Consider the following 14,037-nt stretch of genomic DNA (forward strand, 5'->3'; position numbering starts at 1 on the left):
TGTGTGTGTGTGTGTGTGTGTGTGTGTGTCAGACTAGCCTGTGAGAGTGGGCAGTCCCCAGGTCTGTTGGGATGGAGAGATCAGAACGCTTTGTCCTAAGCCCAGCCAGGTTTCTCGATGCAAATCTTGGCTGTGAGCTCAAGGAGGGAGGCAGGTGGGCAGTGCCTGACTGAGGCCCCATGCAGCCTGCAGGTGGGTGGGGGAGGGCTCCCACTTGCCAGATGAAGCCTCCCTCCCTACGTTCACGGACCCGGCAGGACTCTCAGGGGCTCTTACCTTCTTCCCATGGACCGCTCCCATGGCATGGAGTGGGCACCAGGCCTGCGTGGACCTTGGGGGCCAGGCTGGGGGTCCTCCCTGCTGATGCTGTTCTCAGGAGCTGGGGCCCAGGGGGTTCCCCGGGCCAGGGCCCCCTGTGCTCTCGCGGCTCATTCTCCTCAGGCACAAAGGAGGCTTTCACAGCTGCTCCTAAGCCCAGAGCTCCTCAGACAGGCTTAGGGTGATTGATCCTGTCAGAGGGGCACGGTGTCTCCAGATGGCTCACACGTCCTGTGGTCCCTGTAGCTCCTCACTTCTTATACCCCTGCCTCTCTCAGGAGGGGAAACTGAGGCATCCAGGGTTGGAGGGGGGAGAGAAGCAAAGCGGTCCTCTCACCATGCGGCCGGCAGCTCGGGTACAGCGGGTGACCTCTGGCTGGCCCAGCAGGCAGGACTTGGCCTTCTTGCCAGGCTGGGCACTGATCTGCAGACAGGTCCCAGACAGGGGAGGCTGCGTGGGACAGCCGGGGCGTGGGGCTCGGGGCAGGCTTGTGTGGGGTTGTGAAACTCGGGCTGGACAGCCCCCATTAATAATAGATCTTTGAAGACACTTGGGGACAAGGGCTCTCCCAGAGCAGAGACTCTGAGAGCCAAGTACTTCATTCACCAGGACGGTAGTCCCGGCGGGGAGGGCTGGGCTGGGCTCGGGCCAGGAAAATATCTGGAGGCCGGATTCCAGGCTCAGAGCCAAGTTCTCAAAGTTCCCCCAGCAGTTACCCTCCTCCTCACTTGCTACCCCCCCTTCCTTCTTTTTATCGCCAGCATGGGACGAGGTTAAGGCCGAAACCAGCTTGGGCTTGAATCCCAGTTCTTTCCTCACGGTTGTGTGACCCGGGGGTGGGGCATGATCTGACCTCTGGGAGCCTCAGTTTCTTCATCTGTGTGTGTGTGTTGCTATAATCACATGGCACAGGGTTGCTCTGGCGGCTGAAAGAGGTAGGTGTGTACTGCTGGGGCCATTGTTCTGTTAAAGCATAAATCAGATGATGTCATTCCATTTTATACTCCCCCACTCGGCCAAAGAATGGCCCCCGACCCCATGGGGGCCTGAGGGTGAAATGAGGTGACTTGAGTAAAGCTCTGGGCAGAGGATTTGGACAACAGCAATTCTCCAGAGAAGTTAGGGGCTGTAGTTAAAATGCGGTCAATTCTACTCAGGATGAAACCACTGCCCACTGGCAAGTCCCCGGCAACTGGTCTGACTAAGCAGAACACCCTTTCTTAAGAGATGGCTGGGCAGGGGGAAACTTGCAGCCCTCCCTTTCCTCTAGCACACTGCCTGGCTAGGAGGTGGTGATGATTTATGACACAGACGATTTATGAAATGGCAGTTGGTAGTGAAGGGTCAGGATGAGGTAGTCTAGATCCAGCTTTGCCCGTAGCATGAAATTCCCCATGGTCCAAAGTTCTGTTCCATCAAGTCTTGCTTGCCTCTCAGACCTCTCTTCCCATTCCCTTCTCTCCCTGACAATTCCAGGATCATATCCCCTTCCTCCTCACCCCAGGGCCTTTGCACTTGCTGTTCTCTCTGCCTGGAATGTTTCCCGTCTCTCTCCCTCAACTCAATTTTTAAATCTTGCGTGATTCTTTCCTTTTTATCCGAGGGCTCCATTATCACCTCCTCAGAGAAGCCTGCCCTCACTTTATGCAAACCGGCCTCCTGGGCTGTTTATTATTTTTTCCATAGCATTTATCAGCAACTGGAATGATGTTATGTCTGTCTTTATTGTTCAGCTCCTGCACCTGAATGGCAGCTCCACAAAGGCTGGGACCTGGTCTGTCTTGTTCATCAGTGTACCCCCTGGGTGTAAAATAGAACTTGGCACATCGCAGTCACACAACAAAGGTGGAGTGGGTGAGTACATGATGGGGGATGAAATGAAATAGTCTAAGTATGTAGAGTGTCTAACACAGCCCTAGCTCGTTGCAAGAGCTCCCTGCATGGCAAGTATTAGTTCTCTCCCCTCCGGGCAAGCAAAAATGTGGCTTCTCCCTTTGCTCCTTCTCCTGGGTCCAGACCCTGCCTCAGCGGCCCCCCCATTCCCTTTCTCCCTGTTTCAGTCATGGCTGGGGTACACTTCTGATTTCCTGCAGTAAGGAGAGCATCCACAAAATTGTAAAGGGCAGTGACTAAGTTGACTGTCAGCCAGAGCAGTAAAAATGCCATACGTCAACCCTGAAGATCAAACTCCTTTGGCAGCCATCCCACAATTATCCACCAGCTTGGCTCTTGGTGGGATGGGAGGAGAGAAAAGGAATTTTACCCATTTATTAATTTTTCCCCATCTGCTGGGAGTCCTGCTGAAATATGACTTATGAGCTTCACTAAAAGCCTAGTTGACTGGAGCCCTCGATTGGCTGAAGGTCCGAAGCCCAGCTCCTGGCAGGATGTGGGTCTGCAATGCAAGAATTGGACCCCATGCCATAGGCAGGAATGGGGGTGGTGGCTCCAGAGCCTAGCACAGGCCTGGCACCAAGGAGGGGCTTGGGATGCAGACACAGATGATTTATGAAAAGACAGTTGGTTGTGTGGGGTCAAGATCCAGCTTTGCCTTGTCTCACTGTGTGGCCTGGGCACAGCTTGCAGCCTTTCTCCATCTGTGAAATGGACATAAACACCTGCTCCTTCTTGACCTGCAATCTTGGAGAGGGAAGCAAGGCTTACAAAATGGGGGAAGGTTTTGAGAACGTTGACTCAGAGGCTCTGAGCAATTTTCAAATGTCTCCAGAGGCATTGAGGAGGAGGAGGAAGAGGAGAAGGAGTGGGTGTGGGAGAGGAAGGGGAGGGGGAGGGAGAAAACATTGTTCACCCCGGAGTGGTTTCAGGGCAAGTATTTCTGAAGGGTGTTTCCTGGAGTGATGTAGATAGGCTGGGATTCCGACCCTTAATCTGAGGCTTCTTAGCTGTGTGACTTTGGACAAGTCTCTTGGCCTCTCTGAGCCTCATTCTCCTCCAGTGTAAAAGGAGACAACAATGGGCCACTACATGGGGCTATGAGGATGAAATTCATATAAACCCCTGCACAGAGCATACAACCACAATTCCCCCTAGAAGTCAGGTGCTGATGTTGTGATGCTGTTAATGTGATAGTAAATCCATCGCGCATTCGTAAGTCCCAGGCCTCCTGTCCATTAAGCGCAGCACCCTTCCCCAAACTGGGTGGGCAGGGGTAACCTTGCTACCTTTCCCTTTCTATCTTGGGCTGCCACCTACTGGTGAGGACCAGAATTACAGCTGCTGGAAAGCCCCCGCAGGGGCTGCGCGAACATTGGCACCGCCCCCTCCTTTGCCTCCCCAGCCTCAGTCCCGTTGGAGAGCAGTGGTGTGCTGATGGGGAGAGGATAGGGAAATAGGAGTCCCAAATTCTGAGGCCCATGAGTAGATTGCAGAGACTCCTGAAGGCTTGTCCGCCCCGATGGTGAGAAAAATCCGTCCTCCAGTCTTGTCCGGGTTACTTCCTGAAGATACTTGGGACTGGTCCTCTTTTTTCCATCCCCAGGGCACCTCCTGGTCCAAGGCCAGCGCTCTGGCTGAGGCAGCAGCCTACTCCACTGGCCTCCCTTTCTCCACTCCCTTCTCCATACAGCAGCTGGGAGGAATTTTCAAAAACTACAAACCTGATCGGGTCATTCCCCAACTTCAATCTCTCCACGTGTCCCCACAGCTCCTGGACAAAGTCCGAACCCCTGCACCCAGCCCACAGGACCCTTAAGCCTGTCACCCCTGCCCACTCAGCCCTCGTTACCCCCCTCTGCCTCTTCCAGGCCTCTCCAGCTTGCAGGCCTGGTCCATGCTGCTCCCTGGCCTGGCCTCCCTCCCCTCTTTGCCCGGTGAACTCCTGTGTCTCCCGCAGGCTCAGTGTAGACGCTGTTTCCTCCGGGATGCCTCCCTTGATCCTGCAGTTCCTGCCCCCCACCCCCAACAAACATAGCCTTTATCAAGTCCTACTGCCTCTTGAGCTGGGTCCCCCTGGCCTATAAGCAGGGACTGCATCTGGTTTTCTTCACCATGGTGTCCCCAGTGCCTACCCAGTTCTTGTGTAGCAGGTGAGTAATGACGGACTAGCAAACAGTCTCATAAGGGGGCTGTAGACCCAACTCTCTACAGCCATTTTCTTAGACTGTCTTGCCTAATTCTGAGCTGGCGGGGGGTTGGGGGGGGCTCTCCATAGTAGCCACAGTGCCCTGAAAATGGTGTTGAGCATCTGAGGGGTATTTGCTACTTTGTGATGCCCACCCTGCAGGGCGGGGGTGGGTGGGTGGGGCTAGAAGGGGCTGGCTCTAGAATGTCATCTCCTTGGTAGGTTTCGGTCGTACCACTGATGGTCATTTGGGCTCCCTGCCATCATGTGGAGGATGTGCCAACTGAGGCCTGCCCCTGGTTGAGGAGGGGAGGCGGGAGGGGCATGGCCCACTTCGTGTTCTCCAGCATGCACCAGCAGGTGGCTTCTCCTACAGGTCCCGTGTGGCAGCGGCAAGTGCAGCTTCCTCACTGAGCCTTTCCTCACCGGGAACTCTCTTTATGACAATTCCTATCAGGTGGTCTTGTCTCCTCGCCCAGGCTCAGTTCCACCTGGCTGGCCATGGTCGCTGCCTCTCTTAGGATGGATTCCCCAAGAAGCCAACTTGGGGGGGAGTGTTCTCATGCAGGTGATTAAGGACACAGGTAGGGGAGCGGTAGGGGAGCAGGATAGGGAAGGGGACACACCCAAGCAAAGGGACACTTTCAGGTCAGCTCCCAGCTTGATCCTGGGGGAGCCGTGGAGTGTAGATTGTAGCTCCTGGCTGTCCAGCCCCGGGACAGGGAGCGGGGCTTGTACACTCCAGCTGGGCGGTCAGCAGCTAGGAACCATCCTGCCGTGATGTCAACTCTGGCACCTCCTGGCCTCTTTTTTCTGCCTCTGGGAACTAAGAACAAGTAGACCGAGGGCGGTTCTCCAAAGAGGCTTGTAGATGGACTCCTAGAGGCAAAAACTGGGTGAGGGGGCCTGGGTGGGCACCAGCCATTCCGCTGTGCTCCCCCACTCCGGGAGACCCTTTCCCCAATTCTCTGATTCATCCTGTTGACATTTTCTCAATCTTCTTTGAAGTGCTATGCAAGTCAGCTTCTGGAAAAGTACCACGAGTCTTCTCTTAAAACCAGCAGGCCACCCCATGTCCTTTTAAAATAGCGGCCACTGCCCAGAGCTCTGCCTAGCCCTACTTCTGGCCCTGAACTCACTTTAGAAGTCCTTACTGGTTCTTTTAATTTTATAAGGTATTCTTGCTGGTTGTAAAGAAAGATCCCAAACATACAAAGGTGTTTATGGTAGTAATGGAAATTTCCTGCCCCCCTTCTTCATTCCCAGGGTGGGTATCTGGCCAGCTGTTTTCCCATACATACATATATACACAAATATATAAATATATATATATATTTTTTTCTCTTCTTTGACAACTTTTGGCGTTGTGGATATTTTATATTTCCTGTCCATGCACCCCTGAGAGACAGATCGAATCCCCCATTTCTCACCGGGGAGCTCCTGGCTCAGAGAGGTGGCATCTGCTCACCCAGCTAGCCAGTGGAGAGCCAGTACTCAGACCCAGGCTCTGCCTTCTGTCTACCACACTGCCTGCAACAGAGGAGAACAAGAAGTGAGTCAGCCGAGAGAAAAGGAGTGGCACCATCAGGGTCCAGGGCCTGCAGAAAACCACCATTCGGTCCCAGGGACTGGAAAGGGAGGGTGACCGGGTTCAGCGGTGTCCCTGTTTGGCACTGATGGCCAGGTGTGAACAGAGGACCCTGCCACTGGGAACAAAAGGGGAGGGATGAAGCATATGCATTTGCTTATGTAGCCGCCAGGCATCCTACACCACACAAATGGAGTGTCTGGGTAGCAGTCAGTGGGGGTTGCCAGCAAACTCCCCCTTTAATCCCTGAGAGTGATCTGCACCGGGGGAAAATGGGGTAATGGAATTACTTCCTCAGCCCAACCTGCTCCAAGTTGTCCTACCGGGCTTTGAACACTGATCTCAACCCCACTGTAATTGTAGCCCAAGTCCCAGCCCACCGTGTCCTCTGGCCGCAGGGTCCCACACTCTCGTCTTCCTCTCTACCCCAGACCCTCTTGGCGCACTGGAAGCCCCGCCCATGCCCAGGGCCCCACCTCACTGGTGTGCACAGGACCTGTCTGCTGGCCCACGGCTCAGGGCATTTGCACTTCTGTGGGAGCTTTGCAGTCTTCTTGGCCCACACTCCAGGAGCCCAGGTACCAGTCCTGTCTGCTCCCATGTCCCCCTCCCAGGATTTGGTCTAGGCACCCCACCCATAGCCCTCTTCAGAGACCCCGGGCAGGGTATGTGGGCCTTACCACCTCCGTGGGCTCCAGTGGCTGGTATCAACGTCTCTCGGCTAAGGACTCACTGTGCAGCCACGGACGGCCACGCTTTCCTCTGCAGGGCAGACAAGAAGCGCTCAGGAATTCCCATCAGCCCCAACACTAGCAGCCCCCCAGAAATGATGGGTGCACAAGCAGCTCAGCTCCCTCACCCTGGCTCAGAGATCTCTGATGTGTGTATTCTACACTGATTCCTGGGGGTCCTCCAGGAACTAAGCTCCACTCACCCACAGCCCTAGGAGAGTCGACAACACAGCCTTTCCTGGCTGCCTTCCCTTCCCCACCCCCACTGTTTTCCAGAATCACCTCCCCAATAAACCTCAGGGGTTGCTCCTGGGGAGCCACTCGAAGACGAAGACGGCCAGGATGTCCTCCCTGAAGCCTGCCCAGCAGCCTGCCTCTTCCTCCCAGCCTTCCTCACACGGTTCCCCCCCCCCCCCCACCCAACCGGCTCTGGAGCCTCCAGCTCTCATGCAAGCAGCAGAGGAAGACAACGTGCTCCGTGTCCTGTCCTCTGGCGCTCTCTGCTCCCAGAGGTCTTACATCTCATGCTGGGAGCCAACGATTCATTCATTCACCCTTGGGCGAAATCCCTAGGATATCAACCTGTCTTCCAGCAGCCTAACCTGGTGCCTGAAGCTGTCACCAACTCGTCCCAGTTTGCGCCCCGAGCCAACCTGGCCTGGGCCAGTTCGATCCCAGGGAGAAACGCGGCACATCGGAAGGTCAAGAATTCATTCAAAATCAGCAAAAATAAAATTTAATGGTGCGCTGCAGGTGCAGGCAGTCCGTCCTTCCTTGGGCGCAACCACTGGCCTCAAGGGAAAGCAGATGGGCTCCGGAAGGACCCCTGATGGCTGGCCACCTTGGCTGGGAGGGCGCTGCTTCCAGAGAAGGGAGGTTCACAGAGGGCGCGGGCCCCCCCTCCCCCCTGAGGAACTTTCCATAGGCCACCTGGCTTCCTTCTTCCCACTGCACCTGACGCTAGGACAGCTAGGGGCTCCTTGAGTCCTGCAGCCGCCCTAAAATACCTTCTGGGGAACACAGCCCTCCAGCTCCAGCAGCTCCGGCCAGCCCTCATATTTGTTCGAGTCTGGGTTGTTCTTTAAGAACTAGAGAGAGAGAGAGGGGAGAGAGAGAAAGAGAGAGTAACACAGACCATGGGGGAGGCTATTCAGGAGTCAGACCTGAGTTTTCACTGTGCTTTAAGACCTCCTGCCTTCATTCACTCTGCCCTGGCTTCAGCTCCATGCGGAGGCAGCTGTGGTGGGGGATAGGACCAGCCCATTTCACAGGTGGGGAAACTGAGGTGCAGAGGGACGGCCACGTGCCCAAGGTTTTACAGAGGAGATCAGAGCTCAGTCCTCGCCTGTCCTGCCCTGGGGGGGTGGGGTACCAAGCACTGGGAAGCAGGCTTGCAGAACGTTAGCTCCTCTGCCAAATTCTCCATCAGCCTTTCTAGGACACCCCCAAACAACCAGCACAACAATGAAAAGAGGCATCCTCACAATTCGTGAACACTTGCTCTATGCCAGGTGCAAAGTGCCTTATGTATTTATTCCTTACAATAGCCCTAAGAAGGGCATACTATTACCATCCCATTCTGCAGATGGGGAACCTGAGGCACAGAGGGCCAAAGTAGCCCTGGGGCAGAACCGCTGTGTAATAATAATAAATATAGAGAGAATAAAATCAGTTAAGATGGTGTTTAAAGTGCCTAGGCTTAGTTTATGGAGGAAAAAAAATGTAAATAGCAAAATCTACCCGTGGAATAATTGTGGCCCACCCTCAGGGATAAAAGTTATCCTAGATGCTACGACTCTAAAACCCAGAACCACATGTGTGGGAACAAAGGACCTAATGGTTCCGCTCAATCATGGTCTCCAGTTCATTCTGGGTGATGGGTCTGCCCATTCCCCCTTGCACAGGTATGCTCTGGAGCCCCACTCTGCTGCTGTTGTTCTTCACCAGGAGGCTATAGAGGGCTCCCTCCTTGTCTCCTCCAGCACAAGCTATTTTGTACCACCATTTCAAAAAAGTAATTTCTAACAACCTGAATTCATTCTCTTAGAAACTCACACATACAAACCAGGCCAGCATTTTCCAGACAAGGCAAAAACCCTTGCAGCCCATTGTGGTCCCCACACCTGGAGTCTAGTGTCTAGAGGTGGTTGCTCCCCTGCCTCCCACAGCCCCTCCCCTGCAGGCTGCTGTGCCTTGGGTCTGATTACCGCCTGGGCCTCCTCCCTGTGCTCAGTCAGGGAGGCTGTGCTAAAAGCATCAGGACGGGAATCTGTGTGGAGGCCGCCACACCTGGATGAGAGCTACATCTGCATCAGATCCAAACAAGCTGGCTAAAACCTCTCCTCGGGGGGCGCCTGGGTGGCTCAGTCCTTAAGTGTCTGCCTTGGGCTCAGGTCATGACCCCAGGGTCCTGGGATCGAGCCCCGCATCGGGCTCCCTGCTCTGAGGGAAGGCTGCTTCTCCCTCTCCCACTCCCCCTGCTTGTGTTCCCTCTCTTGCTGTGTTTCTGTCAGATAAATAAATAAAATCTTAAAAAAAAATAAAATAAAACCTCTCCTCGGCTCCAGATCCTCGACTGTGGGGTGGGAGCAGAATTGTACCTACTTCATTGCGGGAATTAAAGGCGGCGCTGCAGGTAACTTGCTCAGCCGAGCCTGCACAGAGCGAGTGCTTGCTGGATGCTAGTGTTTCTTATGTATCTATCTGCTCTTGTCGCTTTTCCGCTTAAGCCTTCCATGGCTCCCCACTGCCTTCAGGATAGAGTTCACTCTCCTCCGTAGTCTTGTATGTCCGAATCATCAACTCTTTGCCTGCCTTGGAATCTGGGCAGAGCTGAATATTCTCACCACCAGACAATGGACTACATCAGGCCAGGGAAGATCTGGCTAGTTCTCCCACATTTGGGAATTGCTCTGAGCTGGGGATGCAGATGCGGGACAGGGAGAGAAGGTTCAGCATTTCTCTGGAGGCTCTACCCCATCATCGACTCCCCTTTCCTCCCCTGAGCACTCCTGAGACTCCGGACTCTGCTTGGGGCCTGGATAGTGGCTGTGGAACCACATGTCATGGACCACTCCTGACCCCTTCCATGTTCTCAGGTGGGCTCGCCTTTTTTTTTTTTTTTTTTTTTTTTTTAAGATTTTTATCTATTTATTTGACAGAGAGACAGAGAGAGAGGGAACACAAGCAGGGGAAGCAGGGGAAGTGGGAAAAGGAGCAGGCCTCCTGCTGAGCGGGGAACCCCATGTGGGACTCGATCCCAGACCCTGGGGTCATGACCTGAACCGAAGGCAGACGAGAGGTGCCCCCTAGGCATCCCCTGTGTCCTCCTCTTGATGCAAATTTATCCTCTCCACAGGGGAGAGGTCTAAACCTCTCCCCTCTGGTGGGGAGCCTGAGGCCCGGGGCAGGGGAGTGGAGAGAGAGAGAGGCTTGGCCTAGGTTTCCTTTGGGACTAGAAGCCAGACATCACGCCCCCTGCTCTACCCATCATGCAGCCTTCATCTCTGTGTTCCTTTCTCTTTTTCCCGTTCCTCACTTCCCTCCGCCTTCTTCTCTTCCTTCTCCTTTCTGGTACTTATCCATTTATATATGACCCAGATCCTTGCAAAATGGTCAAGGCTACTTCCCTCTGGGGGATTAGCCGGTTGGGCCACCCTGACCTCTGAGGTCCCCACACTGTCCCGTGCAAGCCACCCTAGTCCTTGACCATCCATCCCTGGCACCTTACCCCCACCTGCCTCACCAGGATGGGGAGGCCGCCAGGAACTCACCTGCTCAAAAGGGCTTTTATCCTTGAGGTCTTTGGCCCCTAAGAAGACCCAGCTATCTCTGAAGCCCAGCTGGTTTGCATAGGAACTGCCCAAGCTGGAGAGGAGCTTCCTGGTCTCATCATTCATTCTGCAGAGGACCAGAGAGGACAGTGAGGTGGAGGGGGGGGTGGAGAGGGGCAAGGTTCTCAAGCACTTGGCCTACCCTCTGCCCCACTGTCCGTCGGGTGCAGCAGCTATGCTGTGCAGGGTTGTGCTCAGAAGGAACAGGGCCGAGTGGCCACTAGTACGGGTTTGCTTCTGTTTACAAATATACATGTTTATTTGGAAAATATAGATCACAGAGGAACTAAAAATTACAGTCTTGACATTATCACTGTAACATTTTAATGTATTTCCTTAATATCTTTGTTCCCCACACACTGGGGGATCATACCAATGCTTTTATAACATTTTGTTTTCACTTAATACTAAGGGGTGAGCATTCTTCCATATCCTTAAATTATTTTCTATATCATTTTTGATGTAGATCCTCTTCTATGTACATATAATGTCACATATCAACATGTGTCATAATTTCTGTAACTAGTTGGTCTTCACTGGACAGGGACAGTGTGTCCAGCTTTCCAATGTTGTAACTGAGGCTGTGGTGAGCCTCCATGAACATGTCGTCATGCACTGGTCTGGTTATTTCCCCAGGAGAAGCTGCCAGAAGACAGAGCCAGCGGGAGAGCAGAGAAAAGGCACTTAGGACTTGGAAGAATTTGGTTCCCTTCAACCCATGGCCGGGCAGGTGGACGTTCCCACTTACTTGGTTCCTGGGTCATCATAGGAGGCCATTAGCACCAGAGTGCCCTCTGGGATGTCTTTAAGGAATTTTACCAGGAGCTTAACATCTGGGGGAGGAAGAAAAGCGGGGTGCTGGTCATTTATGGGAAATGACCACTGGTCATTCTCATTCTGTGCTACTGCCCTGAAGATCCAGGAGTGGCCAGGGGCAGGCTGACACGGAGGTCCACCTGAAGCTCAGGGGCCAGCAGGAGGCGACACCTTGGGTGAAGCTCCCTGCAGCCCTCTCTAGGGGAGAGAAAAGTGCATGGAGCAAAGGTGGCCTCATGCAGGTGGTCAGGGGTGGACACTGGAATTTAAAAGTTCCACAGGAGATTCTGATGTGCAGCCAGGAGTGAGAGACATTGTTCTAAGGGCCCTTGAGGACCTGTACCTGAGGAATGGAGCACAGTCATCTCTCAGGAACTCTCAGCTCTTTGCACACCCCCTGCCACCTCCTTCTACGCTGGTTAAGAACCTGTCTGTGCTGACTTTAGAGGAGATCCACCGCACCACAGGAAACGCAGGTCACTGAGCGAGAACATCAGTGTCCTACAGTTCTCCAGCTTATGCCAAGGAGCAAACCTCCCTTTGCATCTTTAACACCTCCTTGCACTTGTGAAATCTCTGCACTTACCAGAGAGCAGGCCTAGGTGCAGTGCCTGGTGGAGGCATCAGCACCCAGCTCGCTTCAAGGACATGGGTTTGTTTCCATTGTGCTTATTTTTATGGTCACCTTTCCTGCATAAAAACTGATGACCTAGGGCAGTGATATAATTTCCTTTTAAGATAGATTTATTTAGGTTAAAAAAAAGTGAGTTTATTCAAAGGAAAATACTAATAATTCAGATGGTACTCTGAATATGGTGTAACTTGTGCAGGCGGCTCTTGAATGGTTGAGGAAGTATGGGCAAGATTGGCCTAGTGGGATAAGTAGGGGGCCACATCTGTCCCACGAGGATGATTCATAGCCCTGCCCATAGCATTTTTGTAAACAGCAAATGTGACGATGACTCTGGGCATACAGAAAGTGCACTATAATGGAATTGTAATTATTAGCAGGATCAGTGACATAATTTTCAGAGCCCAGTGAAAAATGAAAATGTGGAGCCTTTTGTTAAAAAATTAAGAATTTCAAGACAGGTGAAGGCAGAGCATCAGACCAAACCCGAGTTTGCTCTCGGTGCAGGGCTGTATGGCTGCCCTGCCCACAGGCCCACACCCATGAAGATAAGCCAGTTCTTAGTATTCCCCAGTGATCCCTTGGACCTAGGGGAAGAATCAAATCCTGAAAGCAAGGCCAGCTGCCAACCAGCTCAGTAACACAGAGGCCTGCAGTCAGTGACCACAGAGGCTCTGTTAGGGAAACGGCCCTTGAACTCCTGAGATAAAAGAAGGAACTCTGAAAATCAGTTGGAGCCGTTAGCTCCAGATATCAAGATCTGTTCTTGTCTGGGATGGACAGTAATGTTTGGAAAAAAATGAAGTGTGCCTTCTATTAATTATCCTCTCACTTTAAGAAGTCATTGCCTTCTTTTATCTCTTGTGGGAAGGGGCAACTTGTCCTCAAATGCTTCTGTTTCTGGGTCCCCATCAGCCATCGTTACATCCATGTTCATAATAGAGCAATACAAAATTTAGTTTAAATTATTTTTTACCCTTTTTGACAACCTACAAAATGGGAGAAGATATTTGCAAATGACATATCAGATAAAGGGCTAGTATCCAAAATCTTTAAAGAACTTAAACCTGACACCCAAAGAACAAATAATCCAATCAAGAAATGGGCAGAAGACATGAACAGCCATTTCTCCAAAGAAGACATCCAAATGGCCAACAAATACATGAAAAAGTGCTCCACATCACTCGGCATCAGGGAAATACAAATCAATACCACAATGAGATACCACCTCACACCAGTCAGAATGGCTAAAATTAACAACTCCAGCAACAGGTGTTGGCGAGGATGCAGAGAAAGGGGAACCTCCTACACTGTTGGTGGGAATGCAAGCTGGTGCAGCCACTCTGGAAAACAGTATGGAGGTTCCTCAAAAAGTTGAAAATAGAGCTACCCTAGGACCCAACAATTGCACTACTAGGTATTTACCACAAAGATACAAATGTAGTGACCTGAAGGGGCACATGCACCCCAATATTTATAGCAGCGATGTCCACAATAGCCAAACTATGGAAAGAGCCTAGATATCCATCAACAGATGAATAAATAAAGATATGGTATATATACATACAAGGGAATACTACTCAGCCATCAAAAAAAATGAAATCTTGCATTTGCAATGATGTGGATAGAACTAGAGGGTATTATGCTAAGCAAAATAAGTGAATCAGAGAAAGACAATTATCATATGATCTCACTCATATGGAATTTAAGAAACAAAACAGAGAAGGGAAGAAAAAATAAAACAAGATGAAATCAGAGAGGGAGACATACCATAAGAGAGGCTTAACTCCAGGAAACAAACTGAGGGTTGCTGGGCGGGGGGTGGGGTGGGGTGGGGTAGGTGGATGGGGTAACTGGGTGATGTAATGAGCACTGGGTGTTATAGAAGACTGATGAATCACTGAACTCTACCTTTGAAACTAACAATACACTATATGTTAGTTGAATTTAAATAAAAATAAAAATTTTAACCCTTTTTATTCTGACAATGACCTCCTTGCTTCATGAGTCATGTGGATGGAGGGAGGGAGGAGGGAAG

General features: G+C 52.1%; 2 protein-coding genes across 7 annotated transcripts in view; both read right to left on the bottom strand.

The window, feature by feature from the left end:
• The window catches only part of FAM107A (family with sequence similarity 107 member A), a 51,238-nt gene extending 50,778 nt beyond the window's left edge, over positions 1–460 (bottom strand). Inside the window, exon 1 of one of the 2 annotated variants that reach the window (XM_027583764.2) lies at positions 277–460. In XM_027583764.2, coding sequence (XP_027439565.1) covers positions 277–300 — 24 coding nt within the window. In that variant the 5' untranslated portion in view covers positions 301–460. The remainder of the gene's footprint in view (positions 1–276) is intronic. The other variant, XM_027583769.1, reaches the window with a different exon arrangement.
• Positions 461–2,166: 1,706 nt separating this feature from the next.
• The window catches only part of FAM3D (FAM3 metabolism regulating signaling molecule D), a 44,406-nt gene continuing 32,535 nt past the window's right edge, over positions 2,167–14,037 (bottom strand). For 4 of the 5 annotated variants that reach the window (XM_027583761.1, XM_027583763.2, XM_027583760.2 and 1 more), the window contains 5 exons: positions 11,301–11,385; positions 10,493–10,619; positions 7,727–7,807; positions 6,669–6,750; positions 5,757–5,930 (listed from right to left, as the gene is read on the bottom strand). In XM_027583761.1, the coding sequence (XP_027439562.1) occupies positions 6,718–6,750; positions 7,727–7,807; positions 10,493–10,619; positions 11,301–11,385 (326 nt within the window). In that variant the 3' untranslated portion in view covers positions 5,757–5,930; positions 6,669–6,717. Of the gene's footprint in view, positions 5,280–5,756; positions 5,931–6,668; positions 6,751–7,726; positions 7,808–10,492; positions 10,620–11,300; positions 11,386–14,037 lie in introns of those variants that run through there. The other variant, XR_003518036.2, reaches the window with a different exon arrangement.

This window comes from Zalophus californianus, chromosome 1 (genome assembly GCF_009762305.2).
Source record: "Zalophus californianus isolate mZalCal1 chromosome 1, mZalCal1.pri.v2, whole genome shotgun sequence".
Lineage (NCBI taxonomy): Eukaryota > Metazoa > Chordata > Mammalia > Carnivora > Otariidae > Zalophus > Zalophus californianus.